At 38.4% G+C, this 19920-nt stretch overlaps 4 protein-coding genes across 5 annotated transcripts; 2 read left to right on the plus strand and 2 right to left on the minus strand.

Moving 5' to 3' along the window:
- Positions 1–665: 665 nt before the first annotated feature.
- LOC119995120 (transcription factor MYBC1) lies at positions 666–3057 on the plus strand. Its single transcript, XM_038841510.1, has one exon. It carries the CDS (start codon positions 1039–1041, stop codon positions 1969–1971), a length of 933 nt encoding a protein of 310 aa, XP_038697438.1. The 5' UTR covers positions 666–1038; the 3' UTR covers positions 1972–3057.
- Positions 3058–5113: 2056 nt separating this feature from the next.
- Positions 5114–10642, minus strand: LOC119995179 (cAMP-regulated phosphoprotein 21-like). Its single transcript, XM_038841595.1, has 4 exons — positions 10301–10642; positions 6744–7368; positions 5864–6146; positions 5114–5384 (listed from the first exon to the last, which is right to left on the minus strand). The coding sequence occupies exons 1-4, from the start codon at positions 10404–10406 to the stop codon at positions 5334–5336; spliced, it is 1065 nt and encodes a 354-aa protein (XP_038697523.1). The 5' UTR covers positions 10407–10642; the 3' UTR covers positions 5114–5333.
- Positions 10643–12006: 1364 nt separating this feature from the next.
- LOC119995136 (bZIP transcription factor 17-like) lies at positions 12007–16310 on the plus strand. The gene is made up of 2 exons (XM_038841535.1): positions 12007–13968; positions 15715–16310. Exons 1-2 carry the CDS (start codon positions 12096–12098, stop codon positions 16155–16157), a joined length of 2316 nt encoding a protein of 771 aa, XP_038697463.1. The 5' UTR covers positions 12007–12095; the 3' UTR covers positions 16158–16310.
- Positions 16311–16673: 363 nt separating this feature from the next.
- LOC119988519 (UDP-glycosyltransferase 73C6-like) lies at positions 16674–18619 on the minus strand. 2 transcript variants are annotated; one of them, XM_038833581.1, is made up of 2 exons: positions 17023–18618; positions 16674–16923 (listed from the first exon to the last, which is right to left on the minus strand). In XM_038833581.1, the coding sequence occupies exon 1, from the start codon at positions 18576–18578 to the stop codon at positions 17064–17066; it is 1515 nt and encodes a 504-aa protein (XP_038689509.1). In that variant the 5' UTR covers positions 18579–18618; the 3' UTR covers positions 16674–16923; positions 17023–17063. The 2 variants fall into 2 exon arrangements, with proteins under 2 accessions (XP_038689509.1, XP_038689517.1); XM_038833589.1 differs by having other exon boundaries at positions 16871–17231; positions 17268–18619.
- Between the last annotated feature and the right edge of the window lie 1301 nt (positions 18620–19920).

Below are 19920 nucleotides of genomic sequence, written 5' to 3' on the forward strand. Positions count from 1 at the left end.
GCTTCTTCTCCCCAATTTTTTTATCCTCATTCCATCCATCCGAAGTGTTGAATGTTTATGGAGACTTAATATTTATGTACATAATCAATAAATATTCCACCTGCCACATGGATGGAACGTTAAAATAAAAAATAATTTTTGAGAATTTGTAGCATTACTACACCCACAATCCACACCACACCAACTCAGTTTGATTCCCCATCAGCAATCCAAAAGACAAAATAAAAACCCACAAAGTCACCAAACTTTGCACTCTCTCTCTCTATAATCCATCTCTACTCCCTCCATCTGAATTGCCCGTACAACCCATCTTTGTTTGAGATCAGTTTGCACTTTCATCCAAACGCACACTTCGGCGGGTGTCGTCACGGGCAGACATTAAACGGACAAAGTACACCTGGTTTTTGCAGGCCCATGAGTAGAATCGGCAGAACAGAAATTCTGGCCGTACAATCTGTACGGCTGATTCTGGCCGAGACCAAAGTGGTGCGTCACATGCACGCGCATTGAAAAGGCGTGGAGAGCATGTTGTGTGGGATGTTAAAAATCTTGAAACACTCGCTCTCAAAGTATAAAGACCCCCAAATCCCGGAAAAAATGAAAAAAAAGAATTTTTTTTTTTTTTCTGATAAAAATGATAATAAGCATCAAGGCCCCCCAACACTTGCTTGTTAAATAAAAGCTGAAAAGAAGAAAACAAGATCCACCTCGAACCTCTCTCCCCACCCAATCACCACCGTCAATACCTTCGTCACCACCACTACCTCCGCCACTACTCTTATCTCTATCCTCCTCTTTGTCTTTCTATGTCTCGTCTAGTCAAATTTCAGAGAGAAAGGAAGATGCCCATCTCGAAGATTTTTTCTTTCTTTGGTCTTAATTAGGACAGTATATTCATCCTTATCTGGTATTTTGTTGGTGGGTTTTGTATTGGGGCTGTATTTATTGGGTCTATTACCCACAAATCTCTGTACTCGACTCTCGGAGCTGAAGTGGGGTTTTGAGTCGAATTTGTGAGAGAAGATTTGAGGGGGGAAAATGAGGGAAGATGACGCGAATTGGTTCTCAAGATGGGAAGAGGAGCTCCCGTCACCTGAAGAGCTTATGCCTCTCTCACAAACCCTAATTACTCCTGATCTTGCTCTTGCTTTTGATATCCGAAACCCTTCAAACACCAACTCACACCACCAGCAACAATCACAGCCTCTTCCGCCTCCTCCGCAGTCGGGAGGGCTGCAATCAACTCCTTCACAGCCCAACTCCGGGGAATTCGCTGCCGATTCTGCTGAGTTGGGGTCTGGGACTGGCGCCGGGGACGAGCCCGCTCGTACCCTTAAGAGGCCCCGGCTTGTGTGGACCCCACAGCTGCATAAGCGCTTTGTGGATGCTGTAGCGCATTTGGGGATCAAGAATGCCGTTCCTAAAACAATAATGCAGCTTATGAGTGTAGATGGGCTTACGAGAGAGAACGTGGCGAGTCACTTGCAGAAATACCGTCTGTATTTGAAGCGGATGCAGGGGTTATCTACAGGCGGTGGTGCTGGTGGCAATAATTTAGGTGGAGGCGGTGCCGCTGGTTTGGCCTCGGCCGATCCTGCTACTGACCATTTGTTTGCAAGTTCTCCGGTGCCGCCTCACTTTTTGCACCCTGGTCGCCCTAATTCGGACCATTTCTTGCCGTTTGTACCTGTGGCAGCACTGCAGCACCATCACCATCAGCAACATATGGCAGCTGCGGTGGCGCATCCACAGTTGCAGGCTCAGTACCATAGGCAGATGGGACATTTTGGGTCTCCGCCCAATGGACAATTTGAGCATCCCTTTTTGGCTAGGCAGACGCAGCAACAATCAGTGCATAGGATGGGGGCACCAGTGCACAGTCAGGTTCCAGGATATGTGGAGGATTTGGAGTCAGCCAATGCAAATGGAGGGAGGAAGGTCCTAACTCTGTTTCCAACCGGCGAAGACTGAGTTTGGGTAATCTGTTGGCTACTCCTCCTTGGAACTACTCTTTTATTCTTCTTTTAGTTTCGGCTTCTGGGTTTTTCTGGACCTGATGTTTGGTGGTATTGCTTAAATTTAGAGTTTCGTTTTTGCTGCTGTCTTTCTGCTAGTTGTTGTTAGTCACCTTGGTGATGGTACTTGGTAGGCATCGATTAAATTCTCGATTTCCATTCCAGATCCAAAGTTTGTCATTGTGGTTCAGTTACCTGAAGAATTGGTCATTATTGGTATCGTCCATTATTGTGTCCTTCAATTCTGTGGACTTCCGCCTTTGTAATTAGATTGTCTATAGCAGTTGTTTGTTTCGGACAAGCTTCTAGTGATGCATCTCTCAGTCATGATGTCACTCTGAGGCAAGAATGTTCCCAAGTGTCTATGGCATCAAGTACTAGAATCTCGCAATATTGGGTCAATCTGGATTCCTCGGAGGCTATGCTATATCCCACAATAGGATGGGAATCGGCTTGTTTCTCTTACATGTCTAAGAGTCTTCTTGTCAAGGAGGTTTACTGTTGTTGGTGTTGGTGGTGGAGTTGCTAGATTAACAAACTATGACGACTTTGAGCTCGCAGGTGAGGATAATAACATGCTGGCAAAGGGAATTGGTCTACCGTAGATATCGAATACAGGGTTGGTTATCCTTTGTTGGTACATTCACATCCAATTTTATTCTAATGTCACTGGAGAGCTATTCTCTTGTGTTTCTTAGTCCTTGTAATGTAGAGGGGTGTTGTACCTGTTGTACATTGTGTGACTCCATAGAAGACTTAAGATCCCAATGCAATGGGGATTCACTGAAATCCTGATGTTGTTAGAATGTCGATTTTACTTTAATGCAGTTTGAACCTGGAAGCAGCCGAAGTTTCTTATTTACCCCTAATTTTATCTGTTGCTTTTGTTTTTTCTTCCTTTAATAAATTGTGTGGTTATGTAATTAATTTTTTGAGAGAGGAGAATCACACCTCGTGCAAGTTATAAGGAGCAGGTCATGAGTAGGCCAACTCTTACTCCTTTGTTACATTTTTAAATGAAATGCCATGTTGCATTCTTGAAGCACTCAGTATTTCCTTGTCATTTAAGAATGCATTTGAAATGTGATCCAAGATCTTATCATTACTTCCCTATGTTTTGGGTTTTGTCGTTTGCTTTCGAATGAATGAGACATTCTAAGACGAGAGATTTTAATGGACTTGAATTATGTTTGAGACATGCTAATGTTGAGAGATTTTAATGGACTTGAATTATGTTTGTTTTCCAGGATAAGACTTAAATTAAAGTTATTGCTGGTATTTTTAAGTGATGGTGAAACAATCTTAAAGTAAAAGTTAACGCGATTGTATTCTTGGAGAGTTTAATTGTCAGCAAGGGTGTTTTGCTGCCTTTGGTGAGCATAACATTTAAATTGTTTGTACAGATTAAAAGCCTTTCTACCAATTTTCTTTTACGAGTCACCATTATCATCCATTTGGAATGGATCAATGGAATTTATCTTGAATCTTGAAGCCTTATATTTGTTTGCTGTGTGGAGTAAGACTCCCAACTTTACTGCATCTTAATTGTGACCCATTTCCTTGTTTCTGGAATGTGAAATTTTGAAATTTGGAAGTCAGTCCTAATTCTGAAAGTCCTGAAAAAACGTAAGATATGCATCTCTTCCAACCGGGAACAGTCAGAATTAGGATCACCTCTTCTGCTAATCTTAGGTAGTTACAGGAGTCATTTGCTTCAGTGGTAAAGTTTTGTCTAGTTCATTTGCGCATTGCTTTCTTCTTTTTTTTTTTGGCTGCTGATCGCTTACTTTGATTTTTCCGATTCTGTTTAGAATGTGAAATTTGTCAGTATCTCAGTTAGCTGATCGTATTTATGACTTTAATGGTCTACTTTTTCAATGGATTTGTGATTCTGCTTGTCTGGACTGGTACTGCAGAGTTGTGATAGCAATGTCTGTAATGGATGTCAAAAGTGAGGGTTTTTTTTTAACCTTTGGAAGTGCCTGTTTACAGAAGAATAGAGCTAAGTAGTTACAGTGTGATGTGTTCACATAATAACTCTATTGCCATCTTTGGCCATGAACGAGAAATGAACTGCATTACATAATCCTACATATATATGCCTTTCTAGTTTTAGGTCACAAATCATGTCCTTGTGAAGACATACATGGTAACAATTTTCTGTTTGTAAGATGTCCATTAGGGCAAAACCTGCTTCCATCCTTAGCTGACATTAGTTTCTGGTATTGTTACATGGATAGATGGTGTGATAAGCCCCTGAGCCTTGTTTATAGTCCTTTGAAAAGAGGGGAGCTAAAAGATTCCAACCACATGCCACACATGCACATATTTTAATTTAGTCAGAATAATAAAATATGAGATTTTGGCAATGCTTTCCCATGCAGTCCACCAGAAGCTAGCTGATGGATTTCACAGCTTGCATTGCATGCCTGTCTTCTAGGACTCTAGGAAGCACTCACCATTAAGGTAGCTGGCAGTAAGGGCAAGAGTAGGAACAGATGAAATCCTTGTCCTCTCATTTGCATCGGATGGACCATTGGTGCTTTGCATCAAGACAACCAAACATCACATCACAATAAGAGGAATATTAAATCAAATAGCCTCCTTTGCTAACTTGGATTTAAAAAACAAACAAACAAACAAACAAGGGTAATGGAAACTCAATTATTGAGTGCACCAATGAAATCTGATCGTACTAAAGAAAAGAATATCTTACAACTCTCATCTCATTTCTTTTTTCCTTTCTGAATCTCAACGCTAAGCTTTAACAACTCAGTTTATATTAATATAACTTATCAAAACTACACATACATTGCATAATTAAACAATCAATTCATAGTTATTAAAGCATGATGAACACATCGCTGGCTGGCCAACTTGTTCATCCTCCAACTCATTTATAAGCAATTTTCTATGTAATCCACGTGACGGGATCGCATTAGTTCAATGGTCAACAAATATAAAATTCAGCTCAAGTCCTTCAAGAACCACTTCATGCGTAAGTAATATTTACAAAGAAGAAGATGCTAGAGCTCTACAACCTAACCAAATATTAGTCTCCCCACATGCAAATAACAAATAAAGCTGTCTGACAGAAATGCAAAAGAAAACAATAGGCACATCTCATAGCAACAATGTCCTTTAAGTTCAGCAATATAAAGATCCACAGAGAGAAATTTGAATTGGCACAAAGAAACGAGAACTAGTACAGAGGTTTTTGACAACTGGTCTTTAAATGATTCACCAACCAACAATTTGGCCCTAAGTATCATATTGAAATCGGCCAATAAATCAAATCATACAAACCCCACTAAACATCTAATAGTTTTGAGAGTAGTCAAAGCTCAGGGGTTGCTGACAGAAAGGAGCCTGCAAAGAAAATGGATAAACCAAATAAGAAGCGAGCACATACAAAGTTCAATAATAATATCACATAATTGCAGAGAAGGAAAGATACAGGCATTTGGTCCACGTATTTCCTTAACCGCTCTGATTTAAAAAAAAAAAAACTAATGCCAAAAAGAAACTGCAAAATAATGCATCACAATAAAAGGCAGGTCGGCCAATACCAGCTGAATACAATAAGCTTCCAAAATGAAAAATTAATTAATAAAATTTCCAACATCTCAAGGAGTCCACCATCAACAAAGTGTGTTGCTTCTGCTGTGAGTAAAACTAATTCAAGGATCTACTTTCAGAGTAAAGGGGAGACCCTTAATGGGCACATGTTCAAATGCAGCTGTATCAAACTTTTCTGATTTAAGATAAAATTAAGTGGAGGAATGATGAAAGCCCATTGACATACAATCTTCTAGAAATGTCATTTCCCTTGAGTAACTCAAGTCTACCTGGAAAACAGTTTGTCTCAGCGGCTCATATGAATGAGCATACATCATCGTAGCACTTGGCAATTGAATATATGCAGGATCCCCAGATGTCTGATCCAATCCTGTTGCACTAAATGGGTTAATAGCTGGACTTGCTGGAGGCCCGTAACCAAGGGGAGCTGGAGTTCGCATCTGACACAACTGCTGATAACCAGTACCATACTGCCAAAATGGAAATTGAATCTCCTGGACATTGAAAGGCGCTAAACTAAAGGTTTGATTAGTCGGAAGGCTCCTTACATACCTGTAAAAGTTCAAAGAGCTAAGTTGGTAGTCATTTGACAAAGAAAGAAAATCCAATTGTTTCATCATATTTACTTTTCTACTAAAAAAGTCTTTATGACATGTCACTGCACAATCAGGACAAGAATCCAACAATGGAACATCAAAGTAAATAGACATCACAAACACCCATCTAGTAATTCCCGGATTTAATGGAAGTTCAAGTTCCATTTTTTAGTCAAAATAAAAAATACAAAAAAAGAGTGTTTTAGCAAAAACAAAGTGAAATAGGAGTGGAATATGAACCATCAATTAGAACTAGAAATTGGAACCCCCAACCTATTATTTATAGGATTTTATTTTTCCCATAATATTTGTATGCGCTACTTATTCTCTGCACAGGAGAAGGGGGTTCAGTAGCAAGTCTGTGATTAATTAGACATCTTATAACTAGTTGGAAAACAGTGAACCGCAGTTATTGAATCAATAAAAAGCGCATAAGCAGCCAATATGCTTTGAGTTTGTAATATGCAAGAGAGAACGAGAACCGTCCTGTTCATTCTATGATGCAACACCCAAAACAGTCAATTGTGAATCAAATGTTACATAGAACTCTTACCTTTCATAGCTTCTATCATAATCTGGGTCAGTACGTTCCTTCTCCCTATCTCTGAAAATGGCAACTCGAGATGAAGAACCACCATCCCTGATTCCACCAACTTTTTCTGGATCAATTAGAGAATTCCTGAAACCTTCATTCTCATCTCTGCTCAAACATGTGCTTTTCGTAACTATAGTGACCTGGGATGAAGAATCATCTGACTCAGGACTACTAGGACCACTAAAGATGCGAGCTCTCGCCCTATCATACTCTTCCTTCCTCTCTTCCACACTTCTCGGAGGACCACGTTTTATCCCATTCTCACTACCTTCATTCACAAACCCTTTGTTAGGCCTAGGCCTGATGACAATTTTAACATTTTCACGTTTATCACCATCTGAAAGTTTAGCAGGGACTTCGGATAAACAAACAGTGGGATATCTGCTTTCCGCTGTCTTCCTCACCAGAATTTTGTTTCCTGAACCATCTAAGGCATTATCCTGAACAATGGTCAACAACCCATAGTGTTGAGCAACACGGTGCGCTGCAAGCCGAAGGTAGGAAGTAGGAAAATGTTGAAACTCAAATTGGTATTGATCAGAACTTTGCAAGAATCTCTGTATGTCAAGTTCCATTCGCAGAACTGGCAAAAAGATAGAGAGAAAATTAAACCTTGCAATAATCTGACAGAGAGAAAGTGAGATCATAAGAATGCATAAGCACATAAGCTATTTGCAATTTCTATAAAGTTAAACTGGAGACATTTAATGATGAAGCATGTCTTCAATACCAAGTAGCTCAAAAGAAAATTCCGTATGCATGAGACAATGAAGGATGGATCTCAAAGCAGGAAATGCAAAAGCTCTTCATTCATGGACACAGTTGAAACTCACAGCATACGGACACAAATACAGTCATACAACAAGACTAATAATGAACATTCTAATGTACTATAGACTTCTTTAAATGCAAACACAAAATACATCAAATATATTCACAGCATTGAACCTTTTGAAAAGAAAATGAAATTTTTGTCTTCTATCCGACCTTTTTCACCATTTTGTTACAATAATTATGTGCAGTCTAGAGTAGAGCTACTATTTTAATTTCCTCCTTTCAGACAGTAATGGTAAAATGTTTGCCATCAAGAATAAAACAACTTCTACAGTGGGTTTTAAGCAACAGTAAAATAAGACCACAAACACATGATCATGAAACCCCAATTGGCTGAAGCTTAGTCATCAATCTACAAGTCCCATAGGGAACCTTTTTTTCCCCAGTTTTGAGCCACCAAAGAAAATCAATCATAGGATGGAAACATAACAAGCAGCCTATTTTCAACTTTAATGATCACTAAAGGTCTCTTTGGTCGGGTTTCCACAAACTTTTTCTCAAGGGGGAAACTGTTTTCCTGCTATTAGTCATGATTAGAAGCCCGAGCTAATAACACTCTTACCATTATTTAATCACTTGTCCTTAATGAAATAACTATAATTTATTGCTATGTTTCCTGTTATCATCATTAATCATCCTTAAGTCATAATAGCAGCCTCTTTAACGACTTTCCCTCTACTTATATGCTTTACTTATATCAAGAATATGTGTAACAAAGATAATAGTAATACCTGTTGTTTTCATTGTTGCTCATGGTGATGATTTGATACCAATTTATATCTACCGGCTTTGATGCAAGAAGCCATTAATTTTGTTTTTCTTTTTAATTTGTTCTTTTTAAGAGTCAATGAATCCCTAATGGATAAGATTTACCTTTTATTTAAGTTTTTCATAAGTCATTACGTTTGTCTAGGCAAGTCAAGTTTAGAAATCCTAATGTTTCCTTAAACCAATTGTTGTAAATCTCTATTTAAAGGCTTGCCCGCCTCAGAAATAAAGGAAGATAGTTTTTTATGCAAAGAAGTAAAGTAAGAGGAGAGATTCCTTAACACGTTCAGTGAAAGATTGATACACGCTCGGTGAGAAACTAAGAGGCAAACATGAGTTGATTCAACCCTACCTGAGAGATTCAAGATGATCATGTTCAATTCAGAAGTTCATGAATTTTGTCCCAATTTCAGACTTAGGAATTGAAAATTTTAGCCCTACGGTTTCTTGAATTGGGGATAATTTGAGGATTAAGGTTTTTGGTTTTGCAAAATCCTAATTAAAATCTACATCAGTAGTTTGAAAAACCACATCAGCCTTCCTATCCATACTTTTATATGATATAAATAGCCAGTGCAGATCGAATAGAATTCATGACAATTTGTAGCGTGAATGGTGAAAGCTTAACAAAGGGCAGATTTTAGTAAATGGATAATCACAAAAGAGTGTGACATTATATGTTTTTTTTTTTTTTTGAACGAAAAGATTTATTAACGGCACCAAGGGGGTGCAACCCAAGAACAAAACAGATCACATAATCTTAATATAATCGAAAATATGTTTAAAAATCAGATGTTGACCATATTGGCATCACGGTTAAAACACTATTGCATACATAATCAAATAGCATATATTTTGCCAGAAATTTCTCTTGAAGTAGTTCACTATATGTGCCAAGAAACTTACATCTACATGGAAATTTCTATAGAGACTAACAAACTTTCAAGTTTGTTGGGCACAGTTGATAATGATTCATTGAATCTTGCACTGTGTCTAAGCATAGTTTGGGGTTTTACATGTAATCAAACTTCACTGAGAGGTCATATCTTGCCTGCATGTTTGTGTATGTATTTGAGAAATATCCCTACACTTAAAAATAATAAACTAAAAAAAGACAACCAACAACTACTTGATTTGAAAATGTAGATGTAAGTTTCCATAGTAAGGGGAAAGAGCCGGGAATACATCAAGCAGATATATATTCTTTGATTTTTAGGCTTAGCTCATTCAAAATAGAAGACAACTAGTAGTTCAAATGAGTAACTTGTGTGACACATAGTGGCACCCAATAATTCAAGATTATAACAAGCATGATAAGCAATGACTCAACCAGATCTAGTTAACATATGAAGATCTTACAACTACTGAAGTCAGCAATAAAAAAATGTAAGAGCATTATGAGACACAAATCAACACCAGATAGAGATGCATTTAGCCATTTAGGAATAAAAAAATTCAGAGGCAGTAATAACTAATAAGTTTAAGTAGCAGAAAAAGAACTAAATTTAAACATCCATTTACCAGAAATTCACATGAAGTTCGCACGTTGCTTTTGAATTAACCAAAAATCTCAGTCAGCACAGTCCAAAAGAATCATAAGTTTTCTAAACTACTTTTCCTATCCCGCTCATGAACAAAGCAAAAAAATAACTCCATAACGAAACCTAGATCCGACGAACATAATCAATTTCCAAAAAATATCAAGAATACCAAAAACCCTAATCCTAAATCCTAATCCACCGGAATCAATTCAATTCAATACACACCCGGCCTCTAAAACCCTAGATTTCGGGGGAAAAATCAAAGAGAATAAGTCAAATCCATATCAGAATTAAAACAAACACCAAGGCCCAGAAACACATAAAAGTCTAAATTGCACAAAAAAGTAGTAATAGATAGGAATTGAAACTAACTGGTGAGACGATGACGAGGGTTCTGGAGAGCCTCGACGAGGAAGGGGTCGACCATCGACTCCTTCTCATTCACTGGTGCTGGATATGCAGCCGCTGTTGATTCCATGGCTGTGAGAGGAACAGCGTCTGTCTCTCTTCCTCTAAAATCTTCTGCTTTCCTTTCGTCTCCTTGGCCTCCTCCTTCTTCTTCAGAAAGAAAAAAAGGGAACTGAAGGGAAAGGAAGAGAAAGGACTGGTCAGGGAGACAAGGGTTTCATTACGAGAGAGGGAGAGACTCGTGATTCCTCTTCGTCTTCTCCTTTCCCTCTCACAAAAGAGGAAGGTATGGACGGAAGGGATGAGATATTATAGAGTCCCAGTGGGGGCGAAATCCTTTGACTAATGTGAATCGCGTGAAGACAAAAACTCCACCTTACCCGGACCCACCATATCATCTTCTTCTCTTCCGACGGTGGTGATGGACTGATGGCTGTGCGGTGCCGTTCGGTGTTTGCAGGCCTTTATACTGAAATTATGGGCCCTAAACTCTGTTGCCATATTTATTGACAAGCCTCCTAACCGGCCCAAACTTCTTAGCCCATGCCTTAGGTCTGGGCTTGTTTGTTGTAGTCTTGCAGCCTCTGCGGGCATTTTATTTTATCTCAATTGCCTTTGTTATTCTTTTAGAATGTCTTTTTTCAAGAGTACGTAGGAATCCGTAGTCACTACTCTTTGATGTACACCGGATAACTTTATCGGGCTTACATATTAACCCATAAATTATGCATGTCAAGTAATGGGAGAGGATTGAATCCTAATGGGAGAGTATGATTATGATACACCAAACCAACAACAATACAACATCACCGAAAATATCTTTTTCTCTTTTTTCTACATGTGTGCTATTGATAAATCAATGATTTTATAGAGTAGTCTGCAAACTATACGTGCTAAATAAAGACAGCAAAATTTTATTTGTGGAATTGAACTTATGATCTTAAAATTAATTGTATAAATGTTAAATAGTACAAAAATATTGAAGAACAAAAGATTATTAACGGTTGTAAATTTATTTTTTTGGTTCTATTAATGGTTGTGTTTATTAATGTGCGATCGCTAGCTTACCTGGCAGCGGCCAGCGGGAGACCAAAAACTCATTGCAAACGTGTTATTAAGGACTATACGAGGATTTAATATAAAAAAAATGATTAGCCACGCGCCTCTCTCGTTTTGTGTGCGTCACCGATTCATCTAAGCCACGAAATTCCAAAGGCGCGTATGCTCAGTCTCCGACGGTTGCACAAGCAGCCACAAAATGCCTGCGTCAATTACCAAATTATCAGTCAGAGAAATTGAATGGATACTTTTATTAAAAAATAGGTTTCATAAAAAAAGAACAAGATATTTTAGGCATTTCCTTTAATTCGTATTAGACATTTAATTACTTTGTATATATATTGTCAAACTAATAATCTGCCTGTATTTATCATTAATCTATCTAATTTGGGTCAGATTTTAAGTTATATATATATATTATTTAATGAAAAATTATTGCATTTGATATTTATTATTTTTCTCTGTGGATATATTATTATATTATTTTCCGTAAATAGCTCTACTTTTCTATAGAAATAAAAAAAAATGAATCAGATGACGCGTTTGTCCACGCCCCGTTATTAAACGTGGAAGCAAACCTTCCAACCAAATAACGAACTAAAAACGGCCCACCCCAGAAACAAGCAAAGTCTTCTCCTCGATTCCTCCGGAGCCTCTTTCAATCAACAAGTTTAAAACGCTTGCCTCTGGTTCTACGGCGATGGAAGATTCTTTTGTCGCAGAGCCGCCGCCGCAGCCGAATTCGGACGCGGATGTTTTATTGGACTCCGATTGTCTTCAGGTTCCGCCTCTCGATCATTTTTTGGGCGATCAAGACTTTGACCTACCCGAAAATTTCGATATCGAGTTTTGCTTCGACGATCTCGACGATCTCGGAGACCTTTACTTCCCCTCCGAGAATGAGTCATTTCTCATCCCTAACCAATTCGACTCCACTATAGCTCCTCTCCAGTGCGTTGATTCGAACGCCGTTCAACCGAAATACCAAGGTTTATCTCCGATCCCGATTGATCAATCACTCTCTTCAGATCCTAACCAGTGTTTCAGTTACGGCAGCCCCGATATCCCCATTTCAGTGTCGCCTGAGTCAGGGAACTCTGCATTTCCCGGTAAAATTCCCTGCGATCTGTCTGGCTGTGGCGTTAGTCAATACCTGAATTGTTCTTCGGAGAAATTGGGAAATTGCGGTCTTACTGATTGTGGTCCAGCTAGGGGTTTTAAAGTTTCTTCTCCAGTGTCATCTCAGGATTCGAGGAATAGCGGCTCTGGTGTGTCGGAAGCCACAAATTCACCGTCATCTCCATATTCTGGAAATTTGGTAGTTGATCAGAGGGTGAAGGAAGAAGGTTTGGGCAACAATGGTAGCATTACAAAGAGGAAGAAAGAGACTAGTGACGACACAAATGGAGACTCGAGAACTACCAAGTCTCAAAGATCAGAAAATGGTAATAATACGAGTGTACAGGAACACTTGAGTGAAGAAGAAGAGAAGCGGAGGGCAAGGCTGGTGAGGAATCGTGAGAGTGCGCAATTATCAAGGCAGAGAAAGAAGCACTACGTGGAAGAGTTAGAGGACAAGGTGCGATCTATGCATTCTACAATTGCAGAACTGAATGGCAAGATTTCCTATTTTATGGCCGAGAATGCAAGTTTGAGGCAGCAGTTGAGCAGCAGCGGCATGTGTCCGCCACCTTCAGGAATGTACCCACCAATGGGGGGGCCTATGGCTTATCCCTGGGTTCCTTGTTCGCCTTATTTGGTTAAACCACAAGGTTCTCAGGTGCCCTTGGTCCCAATTCCTAGGTTGAAACCACAACAGCCTGTTTCGGCAACAAAGGTGAAAAAGACTGCAAGTAAGAAGAGCGACGGTAAAACTAAGAAAGTTGCTGGTGTTAGTTTTCTGGGTCTGTTGTTGTTTATCTTTCTATTTGTTGGATTAGTGCCTATTGTGAATGTAAGATTTGGAGGATCAAGGGAGAATGGTCCTGGTGGGTCTGGTGTTGCAAGTCATAGTTTCTATGATCAGCATAGAGGGAGGGTCTTGGAAGTCAACAGTCATTTAAATAGTTCCCATGAAAATTTTGGCATGGGATATATTGATGAGAAACTCCATGTAGGTAATAAAGCACACTGCCAAAGAGGTCATATGGGAGGATCAGAGAAGGAGAGAGGATCACAACCTCTCTCTAGTTCAGAAGAGTTTGTCCATTTGGGCAATTCTAGTGAGCCACTCGTTGCATCCCTGTATGTCCCAAGAAATGATAAACTTGTGAAGATTGATGGAAACCTGATAATTCATTCTGTTCTGGCCAGTGAGAGGGCTATGGCCTCTCGAAAGGCTCCTGAAAAGAAGAATAACGTGGAGACTGGTTTGGCCATTCCTAGAGATTTGGCCCCAGCTTTTGCAATTCCTGATGTTGGAAGCCACAAAGGTAGGCATTCTCGAGCTTATGGAAATCGAATAGAAGGGCAGAGAGCTCTTACTTTTGGGTCTGCTGATGCTTCGAAGGATCATTTGAAGTCATCTGCAGCTGATGGAAAAATGCAACAGTGGTTTCGTGAAGGCCTTGCTGGTAAGTTGTGCTATTTTGTCATTAGATTATTTATATAGGTATTCCATGATGTTAGTGCGTGGCTGATATGCTCTATAACATAATCTTTTGAATGGATAAGTTGGTATATCAGTATATAAACTATTACAGGAGAATCTTGTCTTGTCTTTTTAAATTAAAAGATGTGCATAAAGTTTCTACAGCGGCCTTTAATGACGCATAGTATTGAAGGTTTAGTTTTTGATAAATGATAGGTGGTGGTAAAATTGTTTCCATTACATTAGTGCATCTAAAGGAGAGATCCTGTGCAGTGATTATTTTAGTTTGGAGAGTCATGAAAAAACCTCGTACATTAGTTTGTCCTACAATTTTTACTTATTCTTGTCTCTTTTTCTTTAATATATTTTGATAGTTGCTCACCCCCTTGTCGTTTTCCAGTTTCTGTTATGCTTTACATCTATTCTTTCTTGATTTTCCATATTTTACACTGCACAGAATTAAAGTTATTTAGCTTATGTTCATATGACAAAGTTTTTCTCTAAAATCTCTGTTTATCTAAAGAATCCCTCCATATGATATTTGCTTATGCTTAATGCTCTAATATACTAGGTGTTTTTTTCTTTTCATTTTCTTGTTCCATGTGATGTCAATAGATGCCCAAAAAGTAAAAAATAAATTGACTTTTCGATTGCATGACTTTATTTTCAAGAGAGGCGGTCTGTTGGGTTAATGACCACACTTAACGCTATTGTTCATCTTATAGTGCACTTTGCTGCTTCATTTGAATAAGTGGCAGGTTTTCTGTGGCATTCTCCTCTTTCAATAAATTTGATTTACTTATCACTGGGAAAAAAAATGAAAAAGAAAAAAAGAAGGCAAATCTACAGTATTGGTAGCTGACATTGTGATGTAGAGCTTGTGCCTCTCTTTGTAATCTAACTAGTTACCCCCGAGGCATATGTACAGCTTGCTCCCTCATTTTTTCCTTCTTGGATCACTAGGAGGGCTTATTTGAATAGATTTTGCAGGTGAATAGCCATTTATATCTAACTTGGTGCTATGTTAGGCCAATATTATCTGTTCTATACGGATGCCATACTCATCTGGCTTTTTTATTTTATGTTTCTACCGAAGCATTGTCGAATGATATATTTCATAGATGCAAATAATACTGTGATCATTTTATCTTAGTTTTTGGATTCAAAAAGTAATCTAACTTGTTACCAGTAGGATTATCTCTATCTGGCATCTTGCCCAACTTTTGTTTCTCTTTCGACAACCTAATCAACTACTTTCTGTTCTCTAGTTTGTGTGCAAAAGATGAGTTTATAAGCTCCAAAGCTACTTTAAGTCCTTGCTCTCTGAAATCTATGGGTAATGTCCATGTGGGAGTAAGGGTGTGTTGTGGAAGTTTCTGATCTGATAGTGGGAGCTATGTTTCCGAATCATTTCAAATGTCTTCTGTTGTCTTTCAGTTACCTTTAGTTTTTCTGACACCCGTGGTTAAATATCTCATTAGAATTTTCTGGAAATAGTGAGATGCTATTACTAACAGTCAATTCTGTGGAATCTTTGTAACAGTTTACCAACTAGAAAATGTAACTTCGGGCTGTTTCCACGTTATAGTTAAATTCTATCTCCTCAATTTCTGTATGCCTATTGATGATAGTCTCTTCACTTTCTCTTCGGCATTCTTAAACTTGCATGTGCTTGATGTTTGTGTCATAACTAATTATTGCCCCTGGCTGTTTTTTCCCCACTTTGCAGGGCCCATGTTGAGTTCTGGAATGTGCACTGAAGTATTCCAGTTTGATGTCTCTTCCGCATCTGCTGGAGCCATTATTCCAGCTTCTTCAGTTGCGAGTATCTCTGCTGAACACAATCAGAATGTAACTCGTCTCAACAAGAGAAAGACTAGAAGGATTCTTCATGGTCTTCCTGTTCGTTTTACTGAACCAAATCATAATATTATTGGAGAGCATGTTGGAAGGAATGCTCAGGAAGGCAATTTTCAGCCTAACAAATCCGTTTCTTCTATGGTTGTCTCTGTCCTTGCTGATCCAAGGGAAGTTGGTGACATCGATGTGGATGGTATGATCGCTCGAAAATCACTTTTGCGGATTTTTGTTGTTTTGCTTTTAGACAATGTTAAATATGTTACATATTCCTGTGTGCTTCCCCGAGCTGGTCGTCCTCTAGTTACAGCTTGAGGATGGAAAGCAGTTGGGAGTTCTTGAATGACAGCTAGGTGCACCTTTTTTTACCCCATTTTTGTAAATGATAGAATACTCTTAACTTCATTATACACTTTGGATGCTCTTAACTATGAGTAATATATACTTTTTGTACTGTTAGAACTATAATCATATGTTACTGTTCAAATGATGTGTGTATTGACATTGGATGTTTCATCTGATCGGAGTTGAAGCCAGAGAGCTGGTAACTCAAGATTATACTGAACATGACCTTAACTAAATTGCGTCGGATGATTTTTTAAGCCTATTTTTTTAATCTAGAAGTTAAGTTTAATATTCCTTTGACATGAAGTATATAAATTAAGTATTGTTGATTTTGGGGTATCAACCACTGGTTCAGCGGTTTGGAGGTTTAGAGGTTCTATTCCCACGAGTAGGGATGAGGCTTGGGTTTATTTTGGTGAATGGGGGGTGTGGGTTTATTTGCCTCTATAGAAGTAAGCTTTTATGTATATAAAAGAAACAGATTGTTGGTTTTGAACATCACTAATGAGAATGAGAACAATCAGAATACAGATTTCACTAATAATGAAGCAGGCCGCCAACACAGAAATGAGAACAATCCTATTATATTTTCCGGTTTTCCCTAATCGAATACAAGAGTTACCGCAAGGAAATAAGATCGAAATTGTTGGGCGTGGGAGTTGAACTTCAACGAGTTATCGCAATTAGCTTCACCATCCAAACCAGAGTTTCTTTGTTCCAATTCAAGAAATTGACACTACAGGAACCAGAAAACATATATTGGGATTGTAAAAATGTTTCTACTGAACAAAACCAATCAATAATAAAACAGAAGGTTGCAAGAAGAGCATCTCACCAAATATTAATGGACAACGTCTTTCTCTTGTTTCTTTGCATTCACTTCTTTCCAGTTGCTTGTTGCATGATGCATTGAATTAACAGTGTCAAATTGATGTAAGAAGAGCCTCCTTCTTCTACTGATCTATTTGCCATCTCCCCAAGCTCTCTAGCTCTCATTCTCCTTTCTTCTCCCTCATCTCCTTCACTCATCAAACTATCGATAACTTTCGTAAAATCGTCTTTCTTTGCTAAGACCCCTGCCTTCTCTTCTTCTCCAAATGGGGGTCGGAACACTCCAACACTGACACCAATCTTTAGCACTTGAGTGACTAACTTCTCATTACAGAATTGGTCTTCAAATTGAGGCCATGTAATGATGGGCAAGCCCATGCTTATTGCTTCAAGGATTGAATTCCAGCCACAGTGTGTTAAGAATCCTCCAATTGCCTGGTGTGACAATATCAAAACTTGAGGAGCCCAACCCCGGATAATAAGGCCTCTCCCTTTGATTCTCTCTTCAATTCCATCTTCTGAAATCCACTTGTCCATATCCTTTGATTTATTTCCTTCCCTTAAAACCCAAATGAATGGTCTTCCAGATGCCTCCAGGCCTAACCCAAGTTCTTTCAGCTGTGAAGGTGTTAGATTGCTAACACTTCCAAGACAAGCATAGGCTACAGACCTTGGCTCCTGTGAGTCTAGCCACTTGAAGCACTCATTTTCATCAAATGAGGTCTTGTTACCTCTCTCAAGCTTATCCAAATTGTGTGTGTTGGATAAAGAAACTGGTCCAATACACCAAACCCTATTTCCTTTCAGTTTTCTGTACTCTTTGACATATTCAGACTCCAGCTCTTCAAATGTGTTAACGATCATCCCAAGACTCAAACTCTCGGCAGCAAACATTCTGTCAAGAAGCTCTCTTGCAGTTGGTTTTAGGAGCCCTGGCAACTGGGCTATGGTAATTTTGATATGATCGGGGAAGCCAGGAACGGCAAAGTATTCAAAATCTGAACTTATGTTCTCAAGAACCCTAGAATTATGTATGTTGTGGATGCACAAGTTACAAATGCAAGAAAACCCATTGAAAGAAATTCTTGGTACATGGAACTTAGCCGCGAGAGGGGCCGTCCAGCGCATGAAAAAATCAGAAATAATGCAACTTGGCCGGGGTGTTAGGTCTTCAAACAATTCCTCCGCAGGCTGTTGCAGCATGGGAATTGCACTCAAGAACTTGAAAGCATCGTCAGCCGAAAACACCATATCTAAATTCTCAAAACCTTGTGGTAGTCCTGCTTCTCCATAGGGAAAGTTGAGTTCTTTTACCCTGATCTGGAGCCCCGATTCTGCGGCACGAATAAGAACCGACGCAAAACGAGCTGCATTCAGTGGGGTGGTGAATATGGTGACAACCATGCCGCGCTTTGCTAACAGTCTTGCAATGTCTATCATGGGGATCATATGGCCTGGTATTAGGTGTGGAAATAAGACAAAATGAAGCCCCTGAACTTGAAGATCATCCATAGGTGGTTTGCAATGTAGAACAGATGGAAGAAATTGGTGTAACGGCATTGCGTGGTCTCTCCTTCTGATCCCCTTTGCAGACAATTGAGACACTCATTGCTGCATACACTTCACAGCAATGAAAGTGGGGTCCACAAGCCCACCATCAATCAATCCCACATTTTCCACTAAAACACTCCACCTACGTCACTTCTCCCATTCAACAATACTCTCCGAACATCACATGTTTGGGGACTACCATTAAAAAATAAAATAAAAACAAATTCAATACAATCTCTCTCCACCATTTTTCCACACAACTTGCATTGCCCATCACAATTATCAATTCTTGTTATGAAAGAAGCATATATATAATAAGTTGGGGAATGGCAGAAAGTGATGGACGAGGATATTGAAATGATTAACAAAATATATGTTTGGTAAAGTAGTTGGATTGATTTTGAACGTTAATTGTTAAACTGAGAGAAAAAATCTTAGCTTAAAGCTTCTGAGGTGTTTGGTGAAATTTTTACTATTGTTAACAGTTAAATTGTATAAAAAATTTATTTGTATTATAATTATTATGAATGAATAAATATAATAATTTAAAAATCTATTTTTTACATATTTTATTTTAATTATTTTATTTCAATATTAATATTACTTATTATAATTATAAATGAATAAATATAATTGATTTATAGTTTTCATTAAAATATTATTATAATTACACCGTTAAACACAATTTTTATTAAAAAGTTATTAGGTATAATACAAAATAATGTTAAAACTTTAATTTTGGGTGGGTATCATACTCTCATGGTAACAATACTTTATACTAAAGGTGTGGGACCCACACAAAATTTTTTATGTACACCGAAAAATAGTTAATGTTTTAATTTGCACGCTATAGTTTAAAACGTTTCAATTTAGTCATCCAAAGATGAAAATGTGTCAAAGTGATCACTCGGATAGGATTTCTTAATTTTGGGTAGTCAACCTGCATATGTGGCTAGTTGACTATTAAATAACTTAATTATGTGGAAAACAATTTTACTCCTGGAAATAATGAATTTTCCTAAAAAAAACATGAAAACAAAATACATGAAAACATTTCCACAAACCCTAGAATCATTTGTTAATTTGTTTTCAATGCTTTATGAAAGCAATCTGTAGTACGAGTCCTCACTTTCTAAGAAGAATTGTCTTCTTTTGAATCAAGGGAAATCCTTCAGACTTGTCAAAGATTCTTTGAATCTGAAAAACTGTTGTTGTTGTTGTGAATTTGGGGAAGGGAAATCAAAGCCACCGATTGTAAAAGTCCCACATCTAAAGATGTGGGCACTCAACAAGCCCACCTCTTACCACTAACAAGGCCTTTTCCTAGGCTTGAGTGGGTTGGGCCTAGCCC

This window comes from Tripterygium wilfordii, chromosome 3, assembly GCF_013401445.1.
Source record: "Tripterygium wilfordii isolate XIE 37 chromosome 3, ASM1340144v1, whole genome shotgun sequence".
NCBI classification, from domain to species: domain Eukaryota; kingdom Viridiplantae; phylum Streptophyta; class Magnoliopsida; order Celastrales; family Celastraceae; genus Tripterygium; species Tripterygium wilfordii.